The sequence below is a fragment of the Vipera ursinii genome (assembly GCF_947247035.1).
Source record: "Vipera ursinii genome assembly, chromosome: 2".
In the NCBI taxonomy this organism is placed as follows: Eukaryota; Metazoa; Chordata; class Lepidosauria; order Squamata; family Viperidae; genus Vipera; species Vipera ursinii.
In genome coordinates, this window is record NC_139513.1 from 267,914,871 (window position 1) to 267,939,016 (window position 24,146).

The 24,146-nt window shown below is 39.5% G+C and overlaps 1 protein-coding gene across 2 annotated transcripts in view; it reads left to right on the plus strand.

Moving 5' to 3' along the window:
- The window catches only part of ELOVL7 (ELOVL fatty acid elongase 7), a 49,379-nt gene that overhangs the window by 14,794 nt on the left and 10,439 nt on the right, over positions 1 to 24,146 (plus strand). Inside the window, exons 2-6 of one of the 2 annotated variants that reach the window (XM_083356308.1) lie at positions 8,315 to 8,438; positions 15,014 to 15,204; positions 17,400 to 17,480; positions 17,915 to 17,971; positions 19,005 to 19,110. In XM_083356308.1, the coding sequence (XP_083212434.1) occupies positions 8,375 to 8,438; positions 15,014 to 15,204; positions 17,400 to 17,480; positions 17,915 to 17,971; positions 19,005 to 19,110 (499 nt within the window). In that variant the 5' untranslated portion in view covers positions 8,315 to 8,374. Of the gene's footprint in view, positions 1 to 8,314; positions 8,439 to 9,802; positions 9,964 to 15,013; positions 15,205 to 17,399; positions 17,481 to 17,914; positions 17,972 to 19,004; positions 19,111 to 24,146 lie in introns of those variants that run through there. The other variant, XM_083356309.1, reaches the window with a different exon arrangement.

Below are 24,146 nucleotides of genomic sequence, written 5' to 3' on the forward strand. Positions count from 1 at the left end.
TGGCAATTGGATCTCTAGTTCCTCTGCCTCTTCGAAATCCTGCCTGTACTTCTGGTAGTTCTTGATCCACATACTGCTGGAGTCTAGCTTGTAGGATTTTAAGCATGAGTTTACTAGCATGAGAAATGAGTGCAATGGTGCGATAGTTTGAACATTCTTTGGCACTGCCTTTCTTTGGAATTGGAATGTAAACTGATCTTTTCCAATCCTGTGGCCACTGTTGAGTTTGGCAAACTGAGTGTAGCACTTTTACTGCATTGTCTTTTAAGATTTTGAATAGCTCAGCTGGAATAGTGTCAGCTCCACTAGCTTTGTTATTGCTCAGCTTTCCTAAGGCCCACTTCACTTCACTTTCTAGGATGTCTGGCTCAAGGTCAATGACCACCTTATCATGGTTATCAGGGATATTAAGCTCATTCTTGTATAGTTCTTCTGTGTAATTTTTCCACCTCTTCTTAATCTCTTCTGCCTCTGTTAAGTCCCTGCCATTTTGGTCCTTTTTCATGCCTATTTTTGCATGAAACGTTCCCTTCATCTCTCCAATTTTCTTGAAAAGATCGCTGGTCCTGCCTATTCTATTGTTTTCTTCTATTTCTTTGCACTGTTCATTTAAGAAGGCATTCTTATCTCTTCTAGCTATTCTCTGGAATTCTGCATTCAATTGGGTTTATCTTTCTTTTTCTCCCTTGCCTTTTGCTTCCCTCCTGTCCTCAGCTATTTGCAAAGCTTCCTCAGCCAGCCATTTTGCTTTCTTGCATTTCTTTTTCTTTGGGATGGTTTTAGTTGCTTACTTGTGCAATGTTGCGAACTTCTGTCCATAGTTCTTCAGACACTCTGTCTATCAGATCTAATTCCTTAAATCTATTTGTCACCTCTACTGTGGATTCGTCAGGGATATGATTTAGTTCATACCTGAGTGGCCACTTGTTAACTGATTCACGTTTATAACAGTTGCAGTGTCCCGGGATCATGTGATCACCTTTTGTGACTTTCTGACAAGCAAAGTCAATGGGGGAGCCCTATTAATAACAATTGCCTGATTCACTTAACAACTGTGGCAAGAAGGTCGTAAAATGGAGCAAAACTCACTTAACAAATGTCTCACTTAGCAATATAAATTCTGGGCTCATTCGTGGTTATAAGTCAAGGACTACCTATACATAAAACATGCTTCCTCTAATATCATCTGACCATGCCTAAAATCTACCTAGAGAGGACCAGCTTCTTGTTTCATCTATAACAGCAGTGTTGTGTGGGGATACTACCCATGTGTTGCAAAAATCTAGACAACTATTAGAGATGGAGAAAATTCTTGTTCCTGGTAACATTATGAAACTCAGATACAAATTATAAATAACTTGGCAGGCCATACCTTGTTCCACATCAAGGTATGTATGTATGTATGTATGTATTTTTACAAAATTGTCAGTCGTTGATCTTTCGGCCTAGAGTATGCAGCAAGTTTCAAGGAATCTTTAAAGGGCCTGTTTAAAAACAATAGCTGGTTGACTTCATTTCTTTTGTTGACAGTTTAAATATTTGCTTGCTCCTTCCCCTTGGAAATTTGTCTATTACTTTCACATTTGAAAGTTGCTAGGTTATTGCCTGTTTTATCTGGGCTACTATTTTTTTTTAAAAAAAAATGGCATTATGTCAAGTGGATGGGCCCAGGCCGAGCAATGGCTTCCTTCTGGCCATCCTGGGGCCATCTCCACCCGTGCTGATGGGGCACCGTGGCCAGTTCGCCGTTATGCAGGACATCCAGCAGGCTGTGGCTGCTGATGGACACTGTCGGCCCCCATGTGCTCGCTGGCCTCTGTGTGTGGGGGCCTGTGGTGTCAGGCAGCAGATCCAGAAGTGAAGCAGTGCTGCCCATCCTCGTGTTGGTGAGGGCGGTGGCAGGGGTAGGCAGGATCTGGCGTGCACCCACCCTTTGCTGCTGCTGCCCCACATTGTCCTGCATGCACCTTTGGGATGTGCATGTGGGACAATGTGGGATGGCAGCAGGGAGGGGTGGGTGCGCGCCGTAGCTCACCTTCCCCTGCCACTGCCCCCACCAGCACGAGGATAGGCGGCAGAGCTTTACTTTCAGATCTGCTGCTGGCCAGGCTTGGCAATGCAGAGATCACTGCTGCCGCCTCCTGCTTCCCTATGTGTTTGGCCGGTCAAAGGGCTCGGAGCAGTAGGAGGAGAAGCAGCCACCACCTCCGTCAGAGCCACCGTGTAGAAAGGGCCCACACCAGGTGATGGCTCCTTTCCGGCTGTCCCGGGGTCATCTCTGCCCATGCCAATGGGGCTGCACTGAGGAAAGAAGATGGCGGCTCTGATTCCCCCCTGATGGCCACCCCCAGCCCCCTGCCTGGTGCCCCTTCTATGCAATCCTATGTGACTGTAGTGTGGATGAGAGGCTCGGCTGGTGGGGGGGCAGTTTTCCTCCATGGAGGCATCCTGGCCCTCCTGCTCCCCCTAGCCAGACTCCCTCATCTTCCCCCAGCCAGAACCTGATGACCCCCACCCTCCTGCCCCCATCCCAGCTGACCCCCAAGCAGCCCAGCCTGACCAAGACGGAGGGAAGGCGAGGAAGAGAACTGATTGTTAAATGATTTGAAACCTACCACTGGTTGCTTCCAAAGGCCGCTCACTCATTCTCCTGCCAAAAACTGCTCATTTTATAGGTTCCCTCACCCTGCCCAGCTCTTGCAGCTGTTCCTGGACTCTGTATGCATGGAAAGGGGGAGGGGAGGAGCCCGGCCCTGCGTCCCTCTGTCTGTGGCAATGGTGTGCGTGCCCACAGGGATGGCTCTGCGTGCCACCTGTGGCACGCGTGCCACAGGTTCGTCACCATGGGCTTAAACAATTGTTCCAACTTCACAAAGAGTTGTTCCAGCTCTAGTGGAAATGGGCCAATGCTATTGGAACAACTCCACATATGGTTTAAGTTAAGAATTCTTCTAGAATGATTAGAACATTTCCAGTAACATTGAAATAGCTGTTTTGAATTTAGAACAGAATATTTCAAAACTTGAAATGTTTCAAACTCAAAACATTGTGTACATCTCAGCATGGAAATATAAAAATGCAAGGTGAAACCAATAAGACCATCAGCAAATCAGTAGCAACACATCCTAAAAAAGAATTAAATGTCTAGATAAGAACGTGAAACCTGGGTATCATCCTTATCCCTTCCTAGCCAGCCATATAATGTTAGTACAGGGTTTTAACTCCAGAATGCAATTGCTCAATAAATTTCTTACATTTGCTTACACAGTGATCAAGGATAAAGACAAACACCACATCTTGCAGTCTTATTCTCCTGGGTTTGGTGTTAAGCATCCAAAGTATTTTTTTAAAGGAATGTTCCATTCTGGAACTTGCTAGTGGGGTTTTGTTAGATAAGAATAAACATAAGAAACAATTTAAAAGAGGCATTTTTCCATAACAGCATTAGATGTTACCTATCTTGTGAGCTATTTTATGTTTTCCACAGGAGCATGAGAATATATTAATATGTCACATTTCTTTGTCTCTTTAGTTATTATATGCAAAGTATAATATTTTCTGCAAAGGTTTTCATTTTCTGTGTGCTTTATGAAAAAATACATTTTTACTAAAATATATGCTCTCACTTATTTAGGAAAATAATAAGGAAGGGAAACACCACCAAATTGTGCTGCTGTCTCAGCAGTCCTATGGAATTTTTGAAGCCTATGATTTGGAGACAATACAAAATGTATATTAATAACTGAATTAGTTTCTTGGGAAGAATAGTTTAAATGTTTGGTTTTTCTATTTCAACATAATGAAAAGTTCTATAGCACCTGTTGAAACCCATTTTCATTACTTGTTCAACTAAATTATCTCAAGTTGTTGAGAGAATGAAATTGGGGAAGTGCAGGTAAGTTAAAAACCATACATATCACTGTAACTTTCTTGAAAATTGTTTTCTAACAAAGAGAAGAAGCCATTTCTGAAGATTATAGGATTGTACTCCAAAACTGTGTTTGAATAAGTGCATAACACTGCATTATTGCAATCTTTCAATGTATACAGTCTTATATCTTTAAACCCATAGCTGGTTTAAAAACTCAAGCAGAGTATTATGAGCTTATGAAAATACATTTCTAGTGAGAATCCAATAGAAGACTCATTCAGCTAATGAACAAACCTCTGAGCATTTTGTTATAATCATTTGTCTATGTAAACAGTTGTTCCCTGAAAGATCACAGTGCTCTTTTTGAGCATTATAGCCCTGTCCATTCCCTGTATACCTTAAACTGCCTAAGGGTATAGTGCAACCTAAACAAGAAGAACTGCCTATTTAATTCCTCTTAAAATTCCACATGATTCTTAAGCAAAGCAAAACTTTCTGACTTGAACAACAAGTTTCTAACTTGAACAAAATACTTTACACATTCTGAAGTGTTGTATATATGTTACTAATAATAACATACTGCTTGCAGTAAGCAATGCTATTCTGTAAAGAATCATTTGCTCCCCATTTTTGGAGTTTGGTAACTTCTTTATGTGCCCTCATTAAGATTCAAATATATTCACCAACATACTTTCTGAAAGTAAAGTAGATAAACATCAAGATGCTGACTAGGCAGTCTAAAGATTTTGTCCTGAAATTATGTCTGAAACCTAGCCTAATGTTGACAAGGATGCTTCTGTGAATTGATAGGATTCACCTACACTTGGTAAGAATGGTTCTTATATAAACTGATGATAAAATTAAATGACAATAAAATGGAAAGATTTTGCTAAATTGTAATCTGTGCATGATTATCTGTATGCAGAGCACTACTGTACAAAGTTACTGTGATAGTAATCTGTACTGGACAAACTGCCTAGACAAACTCCTGCAATTTTCTTTCTCAAGAAAGATTTCTCAAACATGATTTGCCAATTGCCACTCCTAGGCCTAAGAAAAAGACAATGATTCAAAGTCACCCAGCAGGCTTCATATCTAAGCCAGGTCTAGAACTCACAGTCTCCAGTTTCTAGTCTAATGCCTTAGCTGCTATACCAAATAGGCTCACAGAGACTACTACTGGATTTAAATTCTTATTTATCAATGAGTAGTAGACAAATCTCCTAGAAGAAGCTAGGATTGGTCACAGCTCATGGAAATGAAGATTTCCACCATGTTTATATTAATCTCAAACCTGCCTGGCATAGGTATATAAGTACATTTATACGCTAAATGTAAGATGTTAAATATTAAAGTTGTCTGGACACAGGTGTTCATCGAGAGAGCTCTGCCAGTTAAGTGACTTGAGGTGATAAAGTCATAATGGTCAGTAGAGTGCTTTTGAGAGAGTGCCATGCAAGATTTGGTCCATCACTGTTGTCCCAACACCTTATTAATATTGCAGAAGAACGTCCCATTGAAGATGAGATCTTTGGAGGGCTTGCCTTGATGACTCCCACAATAAAGTGGTGAGTGTTGGTGTGGATTGGACACCTTCCAAACTGCATTAACTTCACTTGGATCAAGGAGTTAGAAAGCAGAAACCAGATTTGTATGTATTCCTGGGCATACAGACACAGTAGAGGTTTGTGGAAAATTACTGAGGATTTGAAAATTATTGGAGTGCACAAGAATGAAGGTTGTATTTTGGACCAGGCTATAGAGCAGAGGTCTTCAAACTTGGCCCTTTTATGACTTGTGGACTTCAACTCCCAGAATTCCTCAGCCAGGCACACTGGCTGAGGAATTCTGGGAGTTGAAGTCCACAAGTCATAAAAGGGCCAAGTTTGAAGACCCCTGCTATAGAGCATATAATCAGTGGTGTGTCAAGGAGCCTGGCTTTTAAAGGCCTTGAGACAGGGTAACTAAGTTAAGGGAATCTGGTGACCTCAGGCAGGTCTATCATTACAATAACTCCAATTGTGAATGGAACCATAATAGTTGTCTTGGATGAGACAGAAAAATTTATTCATTTTAGGCATAGCCCAACTCCAAACTGATTCTGGGCAGCACACAGTCAGGACAGCAGAATAAAAATAGAATATAGTAATTATTACAAAAACAAAGAAGAACCAGCTAGCCACACCCACATACAATATGACAGGGAATTCAAAGCTGGGGGAGAATCACTAATGAGGGAACTGTAGCTGCATAGACTAGTGACTAGTTAATATGATTATTGGGTGGATTGGGAGTTTGTGGAGGTTGAAAAGTACTTAGTGATATTTGATTGAGTTGGGACGTCACATTTAGTTGTCATCACTAAATTGCTGGTTTCCAGTGGGGCTGGATGTGGCCCTACAATAATAGCCAGAAGAACTGTCAGGTTTAGAGTGTTGGATCATCTTTATTACTATAATAAAATTTAATATTTTACACTTACACTTCTTCTTATTGGCTTCCAGTGCTGCTTTTAACCCATACAGCCTAATACGATTTAACACTCAGGTAGCTGCAAGGCCATTTTCTCCAGTTAGAATCAGTCCAATTTGAGTATCCCAGATACTCCATGGTTTCTGTGTGGTGACACATGCTGAGGTTTGCAACAATTGTCTTGTTATGGATGCACCTTTCTTATGGAAAAGATTCCTTCTAAAAATTAATCTTGTCCCTGTTTCCCCCCCCCCTGCAAATTATGAAAAACAACTATTTGGGAGAGCTTATAATAAATAAGCATGTGCCAGCTGGGTTGGGAGTTTTAATTATTTGTTACAGCAGTGCTGATTTTAGTTTATCATTGATGTTTTAGTGAGCATTATGTTATTGTTGCATTTTGTTGTTGTTGTTAACCACTGAAAGGCCAGATGATTGCAATAGAATTTACAGTGAATGAAATGAGACGAAATACATACACTACCTTACTAGGAGAGCATGTACAGTGAATGGAAATTGTATAGCAACTTATGTGGACTGAGACAGTAGGGCAACTTGCTGGCAAATAGTGCAAAATCTTTAGTTCTCAGAGAATTGTTTTCCCAATAGTGGTAGTTTAAGTAAAAGTATAAAGTATGATACTTCAAAAGGTTTACGAATGAAAGGAGCAAGCTTCTTGTTCCTTATCAAAGCAATATGAAAACTTAGCATTTGCTAAATTGCAAGTGTGCATAAATATGACTAAAGTGTTAGTTTGGCCACATTTTTATGTATTGTGTGATTTTAATACATATTAATACTATAATATTTAATATTGTTTTAATATAATATATTGTAGACTGTGAAGTTAAGTAGCATTGAGATAGTCTATCAATTTCATCCTGTCAATAAACATACTACAGGAGCTTTCAATTTTAATCGCAGTTATGTTTCTGAGCATACTGTTTTACGTTTCGGTTTAATGTAAAAAAAATCAAATATAAGAAAAATGTTTAAATTTTTATAACCTCATTTTCCAACTTCTTTATAACTTCAGAGAAAATAGGAAAGTCAAATTTGATAAACATAGAAACTGCCTTCAGTGCATTGCAGCTGTAGAATTCTAGAATAGAATCAGAACAGAGGAGAACAGAACAGAATAACAGAGTTGGATGGGACGTTGGAGGTCTTCTGGTCCAAGCCCCTGCTCAGGCAGGAAACCCTATACCATTTCGGACAAATGGCTGTCCAGTCTCTTCTTAAAAACTTCCAGTGTTGGAGCACACACCACTTCTGGAGGCAGGTTGTTCCATTGGTTAATTGTTCTAACTGTCAGAAAATTTCTCCTTAGTTCTAGGTTGCTTCTCTCCTTCATTAGTATTAAGTCATGGGCTCTGATGAGCAGGAACGAGAACATGAATGAATGAAGGCTACTGCTAAGCTTGTAAGCTGCCCTGAGTCTTCGGAGAAGGGCGGGATATAAATGGAATTTAAAAAAAAAACATGCAGTGGAGTACAGACAAACACATACTTTATTTAAGCAGAAACTGTACTGAGAGATTGGAGTCACCCTGCCTCAATATATAGCCAGGCCCTATGGTATTAACTAATTGGATTGAAGCTATACTTGCCGCCCAAAGTTGCCCAATAGCAGGACTGGAGACGTCCTGTCTGAGTTACAGGAGAACCATTAGTTCTTCAGCAAAGCACATGGTGATATTCCAAAAGCCCAGTACATAACAATTAGTGTCCATTCATTCCTTCTTGCCCTGCCCTCAGGTGCTTCTAAGTAGCACTACTGGTAATAGTATTATCTGAATATTCAAATTGATCTTTGCTTTAGTTACAGTCTAGGTGCATAAGGACAGAACATAATGTGACTACATTACTTACATGGGGAATGTACTGTTTAAAGCAGAAAACAGTATTATGCAAATATTGTAAATCTGGTTTTCTAAATTCTGAAGACTACCACTCCTTTTTTTCTTACAGATTTCATAACATAAAGTATCCTATTTGCCTTCAGGAAGAATCCTACGTACTTCTGTGAAAATGGCATTTAACAATTTGACTTCGAAGGCTGCACTGATTTATGATGAATGGATTAAAGATGCTGGTATGCTCTTCTTGATAATGTTCCCTTAATTGTGTAATGTATTTCATTATAATTTAAACACTTGCCCATAGCAACGTATGCATAAATAATGCTTGAAGATATTTTTATGGAAACATGTAGACTGAGAGTAGTTGATAGACATTACTAAACTTGGGTCTTCACAAATTTCTTCATTCTTAATATAGTCTATTTTCATATAGTGTAATTTTTTTGAAGATGCTATTTTAGCATATACTTTTAACATTGCTTTTGAGAAAAGGGAGATGGAAATCATACATCTTTAAAAGATCTAGTTACTATAAGAATTGGCTTGTGCATTAAGAGGAACATGTAAGAATGATTAATGTAAGGATGATACAATGATCTAGCTGTCATGTTATAGCAATAGCAATAGAACTTAGATTTATATACGACCCCATAGTCCTTTATAGCAGGGCTTTTCAACCGGTGGTACGTGTACCACAAGTGGTACTTTGGCACGTGGCAGGTGGTATGCGACCCTCCTAGACAAGTGTAATGGAGGAGGGGAATGTGAGCTGAAGTGACCCAAGCCTGAGGGAGAGGCAGCTGGAGCTTCAGAACTGTCTGGGCTCGGCAGAAGACCCAGGAGCGCTGCAGGGCTCCAGCTGATTCCGTAGCTGGAGGTGAATTGAAGAGAAAAGGAGGGGGGAGGAGAGGATATAAAAGGAGATGGTTTGGGTGGGAAAGGGGACGGAGAAGGAACTGTGGAAGGAGAGCTCAGCAGGCAAGGAGGAAAAAGAGACCGGGAAGAAGAAGCTGCTGCTGGAAGAAAAGGTCCCGTGGTTAGTTTTCTCCAGCCAGCAGAATGCAATCAGCACTGATGAAATGAAATGAGCATGTCAGAAAGGAGGTGGGTTTATTTAGTTCTGGATCAGCTGGCAGCTTTATTGGGTCACCATAAGGATTTTTGTGCAGTTTTTACAGCATTTTGCAATTCAGAGGCTCAGTTTGTGTGCTTTGGTTATTGGAATATTTTAGTCTGTTTCAGAAAGGCTAGTAATGAGTCCAAAGTGTTGGCTTCCATAGGTTTAATCCCTTTAAACAAATGTAATGAGTTTTACCCCCTTATCTTGAGTCTGTCTATGGCTTTTAGCAAGATTTTTTTTTTGTAGGTAAGCAGGCTTAATTTAAGGTTATCGCTTTTTGCAATTGCCGCAGTCTTTCAGGTTCGGGTTGCAACATTGTGACACACCTGAGGCAGATTAAAGAACACCACCCACCCCCCTCGTATTTCAGTGTTTCTTTATTTTGTGAGGCTTTTGTGAGCCTTTCTTGCTTTGTGCTTGATTCCTGTGTCTTTAAGGGTACAGTGAAGGGACTGGGTGTGTCTGTGTGCATTCTTACTACACTGTGGAAGGAGAGGAGAGAGAGAGAGAGGAAGAAGGGCTGACCAGCCAGCTGCTAGTGGTTCATATTAATAAATACGGATAAATTCATCATACATTTGTCAGTGCAAAGGGAAAGTGATTCAGCAAAGGAACTGCCACCGAAGAAATTAAAACTGGTACTTTTTTTCCTTTTTTTCTACAGTTTGTAATGTTTTATTAGATTACAGAATAAAATGCAAAAATACAAAAGCAAATAGTAGGACACAGTGGGGAGGGAAAAGGGGGAAAAGTGTGGGGGAGAAGGGAAAAAGAAAAGAAAAGGCATTGACTTCCAACTTCCTTTGTTGCCCTAGAACAGGGGTCGGCAACCTCGGCTCTTTTATGACTCGTGGACTTCAACTCCCAGAATTCCTGAGCCAGCATAGCATAGCTGGCTCAGGAATTCTGGGAGTTGAAGTCCACGAGTCATAAAAGAGCCGAGGTTGCCGACCCCTGCCCTAGAAGGAAGCATTAACACTGAACCTCAATTTTTTCTTTTCCATAATATTATAAACTAGCCATTTCTATAAAAACAAATCAATCTAACCAGTAAAACCCCAAATCCTCTCCCCCCACTTTTTTTTAGTCATCAGGTTTTTGACACCTTGCTAAGCACTGGTGGTAGTCAAATACTGTCATGTCCTAAAAGTGGTACAATCTGTGAAAAGGTTGAAAAGCCCTGCTTTTATAGCACTTTCTGGGCAGTTTACAGAGTCAGCAATCCGGGTCCTTATTTTACCAGCCTCAGAAGGATGGAAGGCTGAGTCAACCTGGAGCCAATCAGGATCGACCTCCTGGATATGGACAGAATTAGCCTGCAATTCTGCATTCTAACCACTGTGCCATCAGGGCTCCCACTGTTATTCCAAGTGAATAAGATAAGGCAGTGTAATATTTGTCCTGTTTACTGTAAAGATAGCTAATGTCCAACAATCTTAAAGTGTTGACTTCTTTCTCATTTCTCACTAGATACCAATAGTATCCTTTAAAGAGCCACATCAAGATGCTGAATCTAATCTGGCATTTTCCAATAGTCTCCACTCATACCCCTCCACTAAACATTCATTCAGAAAATGAGAAAGATGACACAATGGAACAGGGAATTTTTATAACCAAAATATATGGTTTTGTGTTTGGAAGCATGGGGGTTCACATGTTTTAGCAAATAAAATAATGATTATGAATTCTGATATTCCTTGCTATTGTTTTTAAAAGCATCTATCAACTAAATATTGCAATGCTACTGTTGTAATACTTATGCATTATCATATTCTTTCACGAATCAGCCACTGAGTTGATGATTGTTGGTGCATTTGGGAAGGTGGGGATTGAAGTAACAGGTGACCCTCAGTAACTTATCAAAGTTTGTGAAAGAACTGAAAATAGAGAAGCTAATTACATATTGAGGACACATGGCAATTTTTCCCCCTGAACTAGTTTCAAGTCACAATGCAGAACTAAATGTTCCTGCTCATCAAAGGCTTTCTGTCATCGACACATAAAACTTCAAAGAGTAAAGTATTCTAATCTAATAAGCTTTATGGAAGAAACATTGTATATAGGAAAATGTGGTGGCGAACCTATGGCATGGATGCCAGAGGCGGCACTAAGAGCCCTCTCTGTGGGCACCCGCGCCATGCCCCAGAGGTGGCAACTGTCTTTCTTCAACCAGCCGCCTGCTAACTTGCCGAGGTCCCATGTGGCTGAATACATCCCTGCATGGCTGGTTTCCCTCCCCCCCATCCCGTCCCTCCTGGCCTTGCACGCTCTCCTTTTCCCAGGCACGACCCACTGCATTGCCTCCTCAGCTGTTGCTCAACCATCCATCTTGGAGGCAGCTTCTTTGAACTGCTGGCAACGGGCTGCGGAGCCCCAGAGTGCGCCGGTCGAGGGGCCGGCAGGCTGTGGCTACTGACGGACACTGTTGGCCCCCATGCTCTCACTGGCTTCTGAGTGCAGGGGCCAATGGTGTCAGGCAGCAGCTGCTCCAGCCCTTGTCTTGCCCCATGGCAATGGCACCCCCACCCTGCCTCGCCTCACCCCACAGGGTGAGTCTCCTGCCTACTGCCCCACCTGCCAGAGACCTCCTGGATCTCCCCCAACCCTGCCCACCCCCCACAGGTGTCCATCCCCACGAGCAACATTGAGGTGACCACACCCACCTTGGCCACACCCACCCAATCTTCCATGACCACCACAGCCATGCCGACCCAGTGGGCCACACCCACCTGGCACCCAGTGATAAATAAGTGGGTTTTGGGTTGCAGTTTGGGCACTCGGTTTCTATGTTTAAGATTTTCTTGTCCTTGTCCTGGTCATCTTTTCTCCCCTCTAATACCTGACTATTATTTAGGTTGGCTTTTTAAAAATTGCTATGAGCATTTGTATTGTTTACAAATAGTATTGGATTTGAACAGAATGTAGAATTTGTAGCAACTTTGATATCCCATAGTCTGTGTAAGTTAATATTTTCTTAAAATATTTCATTATGGACATTGGGCAGCATATAATTTAATATGGTGGGAAGATTCAGTATTTCCTTCCAAGATTTTCATTGCTCTGTCACAGTGGTGGCAGAGCAGTTGAAAACATGACTATCTGCCATATGATTTCATTTCTATCTACCTGATGTTCTTTAGCTTAATCTTCCATTGATTAAAACCATATTGGCTAGGACAGGCATGTCAAACTCGCAACGTGATGTGATGTTGCACGACATATTGTGACTTTTTCCCCATTGCTGGCAATAGGGAGGGCACGGTTTTGTCATGATGCATCCGGCCCGTTGGCTGGCAGTTTGACATGCCTGGGCTAGGAATTCTGGGATTTGAAATCTAACATATTTGGAGACTCAGCTAGCGAAACATTGGGCTATCCCTTTTCATTCAACATGCCTCCATGACAAACATTGACCTTTTTTTCAACATCTCCAGTATTGCTCTTTTTTACTCTTAAATTCATTTTTGTCTAGCTTGGCCATCTTTTATATGAAAGGAAATTATTAGAAGATTTTCTACAACTGATGACAATTTGTGGTCTGTCATTTACCACAATATAAATGGAGAGATAAAAGTCATGTTTTATTTGAATCTCATCCCAGCATCTATTAAACAGAAGTGAAATTATTTGTATTTTAACTGTTGATAACTTACCTATGCTAGAACACCTCATACATTGACGATATAAATGAATCATTTTTTCCAGTAAAAGAGATGTACCGTAGATTCTGGCATATAAGACAACTTTTTAATCCATGAAAATCTTCTCAAAAGTCAGGGGTCGTCTTATACGCCGGGTGCTGAAACTTTAGGGACAGGGCTGGCTGGAAAACCTGGAGCGAATCTTCCATTTAGTCTGTGCAGGGAAAGCGGGACCAATTGGAGTAGAAGCTGCAGTCTGTGATTTTTTACAGGCTGGGTTCTGGGCTTCTTTCCTTCTAAAGTTGAAGAGCAGCTGTAGGCAGGTGGGGAATGCAAGAGCAATTTGAAAGGCAGGTGGGGAATGCGTAGCAGAGCAGCAGCTTAGCTCTAAGGACACATTTGACTCAAGAACTGGGCAGGCTGGCTGGAAAACCTGGAGCGGATCTCCCATTTGGTCTTTTTTTTTAATCCCATTTATATCCCACCCTTCTCCGAAGACTCAGGGCGGCTTACAATTTAAAGCACAAATCAATGCGCTTAGCAATAGCCTTCATTCTATGTATATGCCTGCCTATTAGAGCTTTCACCCCCCCCCCCAAGCAGCATTATTACAAAGTCAGCTTATTGCTCCCAACAATCTGAGTCCTCATTTTACCTACCTCGGAAGGATGGAAGGCTGACTCAACCTTGAGCCTGGTGGGATGAGAACCTGCGCTAATTGCAGGCAGCTGGTGTTACATAAGGCTCTGCGCAGGGAAATCTTTAGAGTGAATTAGGAAAAGTGAAAAAGTGAATTAGGAAAATAGGAAACGGTTGCTGGAATTGGGTATGTGTAGTTTAACGAAGAGAAGGGTGAGGGGTGACACGATAGCAGTGATCCAATATCTCAGGGGCTGCCACAAAGAAGAGGGAGCCAAACTATTCTCCAAAGCACCTGAAAGCAGGACAAGAAGCAAGGGATGGAAACTAGTCAAGGAGAGAAGCAACCTAGAACTAAAGAGAAACTTCCTGACAGTTAGAACAATTAACCAGTGGAACAACCTGCCTCCAGAAGTGGTGAATGCTCCAACACTGGAAGTTTTTAAGAAGAGACTGGACAGCCATTTGTCTGAAATGGTATAGGGTTTCCTGCCTTAGCAGGGGGTTGGACTAGATGACCTCCAAGGTCCCTTCCAACTTCTTCTTCTTCTTCTTCTTCTTCTTCTTCTTCTTCTTCTTCTTCTTCTTCTTCTTCTTCTTCTTATTATTATTATTATTATTATTATTATTATTATTATTATTATTATTATTATGTTTAATCCACTTGCACTGTTTTATGTTTACATGTTTGATGACAAACAGCCTTATGTTTATAAGTGACAGTTTTCCTACTAAGTACCTGCATGTCATAAGCCTTTGAATTAAAATTACCATATTAAAATCAAATCTGATGTTTTTAAATTTTTATTTGGTGTGCATTGGAAGAGGGGTAGTCTTATACGGCGAGTACAGCCCAAACCCTATAATTTAACAGGAAATGTAGGGGGTCGTCTTATACGCCCAGTCGTCTTATACGCCGGAAAATACGGTAGTTCTTAATGTGCTGATAATGTTATCTAGTTGAGTAGTGAAATGTCTACAAGCAAACATCCAAGCTCAAAGCACACCACGAACACTATGAATTAGTCTTTGTGTTGAAAACTATTGATTAGGCAGAGATGAACTTTTACCTAGATCTTAAAGCAGGAAGCAAATATTGCTAAATTAATAGAATACATTTATGAGGGAAAATATTTAACTACTGTTTCTTCTACTTATAAATCTCATGAACATAGGTAATTTGTAGATTCATATAAATATTTTAATGTTACCAGATATGATTTTAGCTTTGGCATAAATGAAAAGCCTTTGTGTAATGTATGTGTGAAGCAAACAAGAAACTTAAGATAAAAAAAATATGTGCTCTTGAACAGATAAACACCCAGCTTAGGTAGGCAATCATTTAGGTTAAGAATATGCTTATCAAAATCTACAAATATTAAAATACTTTTTAATATCTCTTTTCCAGATCCACGAGTTGATGGCTACCTACTCATGTCTTCACCTTTTCCACAAACACTTATTATTGCAGCTTATATATATTTTGTCACTAATCTGGGGCCAAAGTTCATGAAGAACAGAAAGCCTTTTGATTTGAGGCAAATAATGTTTTTTTACAATTTTGGTGTAGTGGCTCTTTCAATTTATTTGTCATATGAGGTAAGTAGAAGATTGCTAATTTGTTCTAATAGTAAGAAATGTACAAAGGATTTCCTCAAAATATTAATGGCTTTATGATGTGAAGAGAAATGTAACCTAGGTATATAGAAGTACTTTTGAAATCAAAGACTACTTTTTAGTTTCCCAACTTTATAAAAACTTTTATTCATAAAATATGAAACTCAGTCAACTGAACACTCAAATTGACTGGCACTAATGGTTGACACAGGTTGCTGCCAGCATCCTAGGTATCAACCAGGTATCTCCTTAAAATGTAAGGTGTTCCAAGTAGCTGGAGTTATTGTAGGAAGCTGCAATTATTTGATGTATTTTGCAAAGTTTATTTATTTATTAAACATTATTATTATTATTATTATTATTATTATTATTATTATTATTAGTAGTAGTAGTAGTAGTAGTAGTAGTAGTATAGTGTGTGCTGCTATGCACAACCTCCTTGAGATATAATCAGGACTTATAAAATGAGTATTGCCTACTCTTTCTTCTATCACAGTTGTATAATAGGTGTTGTAGATAGCTTTGGGTGTAACATGCTGGGGACTACTCCCAAAAGCGAGGGATGGGACAAAATTTGATTTAATTTCTACCCGAATAAAAAATACAATTTAATGCAATTTATGGGATTCTAACCCAGTCATATAGTTAATTATTTCTCTTTATCAAAGTGATAATATTATACAAACTCTGGAATACCCATTGCTTATAAAGACCGTAAGCAAACTTGGGTCTTTGATATTCTAGGCCAGGGGTGTCAAACTGCTGGCCCATAGGCTGGTTGCATCATACAGAGGCTGCACCCATCCCAGCTCCGGCAATGCAAAAAAAGTCACGATACGTAGTGGCACGTCACATGACATGGCGAGTTTGACACCCATGTTCTAGGCCAGGGGTCAGCAACCTGAAACAGTGAAAGAGCCACTCGGAACCGGTTCCCTCACAAAAGGAAAAACTGGGAGCTGCAAAAAATGTGTGCCCATGTGCGTACATGCGCGCATGCGCAGAACAGGGTTTGACTGAAGAGTTGAGCCAAGGCGAGATATGCACCTACCCTGCATATTTGAATTGATTGGTTGAACTTTTTTAGTCCCACTTTTTTTTTTTTGGACTGCACATGGCAGAGGACTGGGAGCCGCAGGAGATGGCTGAAAGAGCCGCATGTGGCTCCGGAGCCGCGGGTTTCAGACCTGTGTTCTAGGCCAACCCCTTGGAAAAAATATTATGGGACATAACTTAGATAAAATTCTAAGTGTATGAACAATAAAGGTTCCCTAAACGTCTGCTGGCTATATCCATACATTTTCCTTGATAGCAATCTATTGCCTTCTTTTTAGCATTTTTTTTCAACTTCCCAGCTTAAAAAAGGCAAGGTGTCCCGCACCAGGAGCTGAAAGTTTGTTTAAGCAGGTTGCTAGGCAACTTGTTCACACTCGGCCTTCCTTACCCTCCCACTTTTGAATTAGCCCATACAGAATGCGTTTCCTTCTATTTGAGCCATCTGAAGACCCGTCGCTGTGATGCATTCTGCTGCTCTGCAATCTGGCTGCCTCTTTGGTGTGCTGCTGAGGAGAATTTGGCTCTCCGGAACAGTTTCCTTCAGCTTTTTGTGTGTATGTGTGCAAAAAAAGGTGCCGGAATGCGTTCTGAGCGTTCTATGGGAAAAAAAGCCCTGCTTTTAGCAATAAATTATAATAGTTATTTTAAAAAAACTTGGGTTTGTATAGCCATTTAATATGTTCTCTGCTCAGATGCTTCCAGAAATTAGGATACAGCATTACTGACTTGGCAAAGAGAAAGAAAGAGAAAGAGAGAGTATACCAGTTGGTGTCTACCAAGTGCTTTGGACTATAACTCCTGAATTCTCCAACCTGCTCACTATAAAGGCTGTGTTCGCTAGGAAGTTTTGAGAATTAAATTCTACACATTTTGAAGGCATTGTTTGTAAGAAAGTCAGCCTGCTTGTATACATTGAAGCAGTACACTTAGCAATTCAGGCTGAGTATACATGTCACACTAAGCCATGTATAGCTTATCAAATCTCAACATAAAAAGCATTTCCTTGGGGCTATGTAGCATTCATGAATGGTGTGCATGGTGTGGGTCCTCCTTACTGTAATTATGCAATCCAATGTTTTGTAAAAAAATAAATACATAAAATCCTTTTCTTCTCCTTCTAGTTCCTCATGTCTGGCTGGGTTAAAGGCTATACGTTTCGTTGTGATATAGTTGACTATTCCAGGTCACCTATGGCTCTCAGGGTGAGTATTGTAATGATACTATTGTAATCCTAATCAGAACTGTCACTAGTCATTCTACTACGTTGCTCATCCAAAAGTGTTCCAAGAGACTGAATTTTGTAAAACTGAACAATTAGTCATTACTCAAATTTAGTATAAAGCAAGAGATGACTTCTGTTTAGGCTTATGGAAATTTCTAAAAAATAAGTCATGATTGCTAGGAGTCAAAAATGACTTGATAGCACATTATCAGTTAATCAATTATGTAGTTGCTCTTTCCTTTTAGAGGCTTCTCTGTATTCTACTTCTGTCTCAGGAATAATGATATGGGGAAATTTCAGTTCTACAAAAGTGTTGAATGTCAGTTTGACACTGTATACAATATTCACTGTGCTTAATCAAATGGAGAATTTTCATACAGTACTAAGTTTAATCAATGTTTTTGCTGTTTATAGATGGTTCGTGTCTGCTGGTTGTATTATTTTTCCAAATTTATTGAGTTGCTAGACACTGTGAGTATGATTAAATAGTTTAATCAATATGTTCTGGTCTCTGTACATAATCAAATGATTAATAAATAATATCATATTTCAGGCATTCCTTTGTCTACTGAGAATTTTTCATCACTGGAAGAAATGTTAAGTTAATTCTACTGGATGAGTGAAAACTTTCTGAATATTATAGTCTAATTAGTATGGGAAATCAGACAGCTGAGTTTCTCACTTTCTCTCTCTCACTGAGAATGACCTTGTCAAGATCTGCTCATTACTTATTCATAATAATGGTGCTGTGTTTTACCCACATCTATAGATTTGATAGAAAGTTCAGTCCAGTCTTCAAACTTAGCTCTTCAGATATCCTTGGAATGCAAGTTCCACAATTGCAAGCTATGCTAGCTGAGATTTCTGGGAGCTGCATTTTTAATACCTCTAAAAATGATAAAGGAAAAGTACAATATAAAACTGAGATCCAAAGAGTTCCAGAAAACCCTGTGGCTCTTTGTTAGTGGAGACAATCTTCCAATTTTTATTTCCCAGTCCAGTTATCCAATCTTATGAAGTTGGTTTGAAATAGAGTTCTGTAAGATAGATTTATGATTCACATGCACTATTCAAGTGTTTTTAGGAGGACCTATGGCTCTTTAATACAGTATATGACTTACATAATGGACAGAGAATATACTTTATAGGTCAGCAAGAGAGTGGCCACAATTCCCAGTAGCTTCAATGACTGATTGGGGGAAATTCTAGGTATTGTAGATCAACAAAGTTGACGGTTTTTAATAGCTAGTACTGGGAATGACCTCTGCTAGAGATGGTAGAGATGATGATAAGGAGGAAACAATACTTGTTAGAGGGACCAGTAGCCTGACTTGGTCTAAATCAACTTCTTTTATTTTGAACCAATTACTTTGATTTTTGAAAGTGTGCTAAAGTTTTTAATTTATTTTCATCTCTAAAATGTAAATCAGATGACACAAGCTTTTAAATATACTGTATTGGCTTTTCTATTCACAATGCTCATTTTAAATATGATTCATTCCAGATCTTTTTTGTCCTTCGAAAAAAGAATTCCCAGGTGACATTCTTACATGTCTTTCATCATTCAATCATGCCGTGGACCTGGTGGTTTGGAGTCAAATTTGCTCCAGGTAGTCAAAACTTCAGTTTTCAAGTTGAAGGTTGCTTTTAAATAAAGACAGAGTTTTGTGGACAGGGGGAGTTATGTCAACAACTGGCCAAGTCACAAAACTAGTATTCTATTGCTTTGGTGCATTGGGTCTCTAGATAGCTTACTTAGCTGTTGAAAAAAAACCTGTCTTTTTCTTCTAGCTTGTGTCAGGTTATTCTGCAACACTTGAATTCTCTCAGGTGCAAGATCTACCATGAGCCAAATCAGAGCATCAGCAAACCCATAATTAAGCTGAGATCTATAAATCCTTGAAGGTCTCAATAGTGTTAGGGGGAAAAAATGAGAAGAGGACAAGGAACAGATAGGAAAAAAACAAAAACTGTGTGTGATCATACAACATCAAGACTGTTTGAAACCTGCTCTCTCCCCCCCCCATGTTAAACTCATGTGCAAACAAGGTGAACTTCATGTAATGATAATGAATGTTCTTAATGATACCACTGCTTTCTGTTATGAGGAAAGAGATTATTTGGAAGAAAAGATGAAACAAAGAATTACTATTTTCTTTTCATATAGAAGAACTGGAAGAGGCAATTCTGTTAGTCTACTGAAGAATCTATGAAAAATAAGGGAATGGGTGCCCAGCTAGAAAGCTCCTTGAGTTCCTGTCCTCCCTTCCCACTTTTTAATTCTGGCATTTTGAGGAAGGAAGGAAGGGAAAGAGAAAGAAAGAAAGAACTGAAATTAGGCAAGTCAGAAAAGATAATGTTTATGCCTTCCTTTTCCCTTATGGTTTGTCTGTAGTGAATAAAGAGGGGGGGGCTGGATCTTCATGATGCAAACACCAACTGCTACCTATAGAGCACTCCCCCATTCATGTCCCTTGTTCCTTCCTTCCTTTCATAATAGTATTATGATCCTATAGATTTCTAAGCCATTATTTTTGTATTAGCAAAACAGATTATGATATTCAGACAAGGGAATGAGAAAGGTTATTATTTGTTGCCTAAAAGACAATCAACTTGACTCAACTCATACTCTGTCTTTCCTTCAAAATAAATATCAAGTTTACCTTTCCTTATCAAAGCATATTCATATATTTTAATAACTAGTATGGAAAATTTTTGATTTGCAAATCTTTTTGATTGGGATTATGTCACTCAGTAAGCTATTATTTATCCATGGTTTATGAAATAAATCATACTTTAGATTTAACACAATATGAGACATCCACATTATGATACACAATTTCGTAGTGAAGGAAGCAAAGCTTAATGGAAGCAGAAAATCAAATTTATGCAATAAAACTAAAATCTTAAGCATCTTAATGAGTTTCATTTGAAATGTACTATATGAAACCAACACCCATCTTAACTTTAGAAAGCATTAGGCTGAATTAATCTGCCTGAATAAATAATTGTTTGTGGTCAGTAACCAATTAACAGCATAAAATTTAGAAAAGGCTGATATGAGGAAGAGATTGCTTTTAGTTTCTCATCTGTTATCTTGATTGTGATCAAAAACTCATTGAATATAAGTCATCTGAAACTTTATTTTACAGTACAAGGAAATTTAGTAGCATAGATTTTATTAGGAAAGGAATACAATGTATATTCTTTTTTCTACTAGGCAGTTTGAAGAGAGATAAAATTAACACTCTGGTAATAACATAATAAACAGTAGTGCTTCACTGAAAGTGTGGTGGAAACTTGAAACCAACTTCCAGTGCAGGTAGTGTTTAAACATACTTGGGATAAGCATTGGTCTATCAATAATAAAAACATTAAAAAAACAAAAAAAATTAAAATAAAATTAAAATTAAAAATTAATAACAATTAATTAAAGAGAAAACAAAAAAGCAGAACAAAATCTCAAGGGGTAGACTCAATGGACCACTGTGTCTTTTTCTGCCGTCAGTTTTCTATATTTTTCTGTTTTAACATGATCAAAAATGCAGTTTATGAATGCATGTAGCATAGGTTCAAAGTCTGGGGAGATGGCTTTTCAGCAGTATGAATTCTCTGAAACAGAAGCTAATAGCTCATAAATATTTATGGGACTCAGTTAATTAGCATGCCAATAAAGTACTAAATGCCAAACAAATAGAACGGATGTGAGTGTATTGGGTTTCCATTAGATGTGTTCTACAAATTCTGCCTCTGTCAGAGCTAATTAAACATATAAATGAGAGGTGATTATGTCTATATTTGATAATGCACAAAGTTCAGCCACAAAGCAGTAGTTGGCACTGTGGCAGCTGAAGCAGAAAAAAAATAGTGCCTAGACCAGTGATGGTGAAACTTTTAGAGATCGAGTGCCCAAACTGCAACCCAAAACCCACTTATGTATTGTTGGGTGCCGGGTGGGTGTTGCCCATTGGGTGGGTGTGGCCCATTGGGAGGGCGTGGCTGCAGTGGTAACAGCAGACTGGGTGGGACTGAAAAGTTCAATCAATCAATTCCAACTTTGTGAGATCTTTTTTTCCCTGTGAGAAGTTGAAATTGATTGATTGAACCTTTTTTTTTGCACACGGTGGTGGAGACCTAAAATGAAAAGGTTTTATAAAACCCAGCTGAAGGCCTAGGACTGGGGCAACGGCATGTGTGCCTACAGAGAGGGCTCTACATGCCACCTGTGGCATGCGTGTCACAGGTTTGCCACCATGGGCCTAGACTATGCACATTACAGATGTTTATTTCTACATATTTGTTGGGTTTCTAGAATATTGTGTGAACTTAGCTATGTGGCTTATTCAACAAACCATACTTAAGCCAACATGTCTAAATCAAACATCCATCAATAAAAATAATTATTTCATTTTTATATGTTAGTACTGTGAATCCACATTGTTACTCTCTTATAATGAATAAGAGATGTGTTTAACTTAACCTGGAAAAAGCTACAGTATAGTGTCCCAAAGGTGCTTTTTCAAAAGACAACTGGACATTTTTTTTCCTTGAAGACATTTTGCTTCTCATCCATCTTGAATGAGAAGTGAAACGTCTTCAAGGAAAAACAAAATCTACTTGCCTTTGGGGGGGAAAAACACCTTTGGAGCAACCTTGACTTGGATGACTGAGAATCTCCAGAGACAGCTTCAGAATAGTGCTAAACACTTCAAAGTAGCCAAACTATGTGCCTTTTATACCAGATTTCTAGAGGTGCACTTGAAGATGGTATCAAAGCCAGTATTGAAATGGCTACGATTATGTTTAATTTAGTGCAATACTCAGTCCATCCATACATTTTCTAGACTTATACTAGGAGCTAAGTCTCCTTTCTCCACTTTTTTTCCTGACAGATAAGTTGAGAGAGACTGACTGGTCCAAATACTCTCAGTGGGTTTTCATTGCAAACGTGGGCTTGAAGCTGTTTCCTTATTATATTTTAGTCCAGCAATTTAATCACTATACTGTGGTGTAGCATATTACAAAGTATGGCAAAAAGAAACCCATTGAATGCGTAAATTATTTGTAACATATGGCACAGAGGAAGCATTCAACAATGCCTATTTTATTTGACATAGAAGATCATAAAATTAAAAGAGACCTTAGAAATAATCTTCTAGGCCAACTCTTTGCCCAGCACAAGATTCACTAAAGGATCTTTAATGACCCTCCAGGTTTTGTTTGTAGTACTCTGCTTTATGTGGCAGTTTGTTGACTGACACTCAGAAAATTCCTCTTGGCATACAGCCTTGTTTACTTCCTTGTAACTATAACCCCCCCTTCATGGATTACTGCCTTGTCGTGGCAAAGGGGCTTGCATAATTCAATGAAGCTATGAGCTATGCCGTGCAGGGCCACCCAAGACGGACAGGTCATAGCTGAGAGTTCTGACAAAACGTGATCCACTGGAGAAGGAAATGGCAACCCACTCCAGTATCTTTGCCATGAAAACCCTATGGACAGTACCAAAAGGCAAAACGATATGACGCTGGAAGATGAGCCCCTCAGGTCGGAAGGCGTCCAATATGCTACTGGGGAAGAGCAGAGGGCTAGTACTAGTAGCGCCAGAAAGAATGAAGCGACTGGGCCAAAGCCGAAAGGACGCTCAGCTGTGGAGGTGTCTGGTGGTGAAAGGAAAGTCCGATGCTGTAAAGATTTTTTCTCCATAGGAACCTGGAATGTAAGATCCATGAATCAAGGAAAGCTGGACGTGGTCAAACAAGAGATGTCAAGACTGAACATCGACATCTTAGGTATCAGCGTACTAAAATGGACAGGAATGGGTGAATTTAATTCAGATGACCATCAGGTATACTACTGCGGGCTAGAATCCCTCAGAAGAAATGGAGTAGCCTTCATAGTCAATAAAAGAGTAGGAAAAGCAATACTGGGATACAATCCTCAAAATGACAGAATGATCTCAGTTCGAATCCAAGGCAAACCATTCAATATCACAGTAGTCCAAGTCTATGCCCCAACCACCAGTGCTGAAGAGGATGAAATTGACCGGTTCTATGAAGCCCTACAGCACCTTATAGAAGTAACACCCAAAAATGATGTCCTTATCATCATGGGGGATTGGAATGCTAAAGTAGGAAGCCAAAAGATAAGCGGAATAACAGGCAAGTTTGGCCTTGGAGTACAAAATGAAGCAGGGCACAGGCTGATAGAATTTTGTCAAGAGAATATGATGGTCATAGCAAACACTCTTTTCCAACAACCCAAGAGACGGCTCTACACATGGACATCACCAGACGGTCAACACAGAAATCAGATTGACTATATGCTCTGCAGCCAAAGATGGAGAAGCTCTATACAGTCAGTAAAAACAAGACCAGGAGCTGACTGTGGCTCAGACCATGAGCTTCTCCTTGCAAAGTTTAGGCTTAAACTGAAGAAAGTAGGGAAAAGCACTAGGCCACTCAGGTATGAATTAAATCATATCCCTGTTGAATATACAGTAGAGGTGACAAATAGATTTAAGGAATTAGATCTGATAGACAGAGTGCCTGAAGAACTATGGACAGAGGTTCGCGACATTGTACAACAGGTAGCAACCAAAACCATCCCAAATAAAAAGAAATGCAAGAAAGCAAAATGGCTGTCT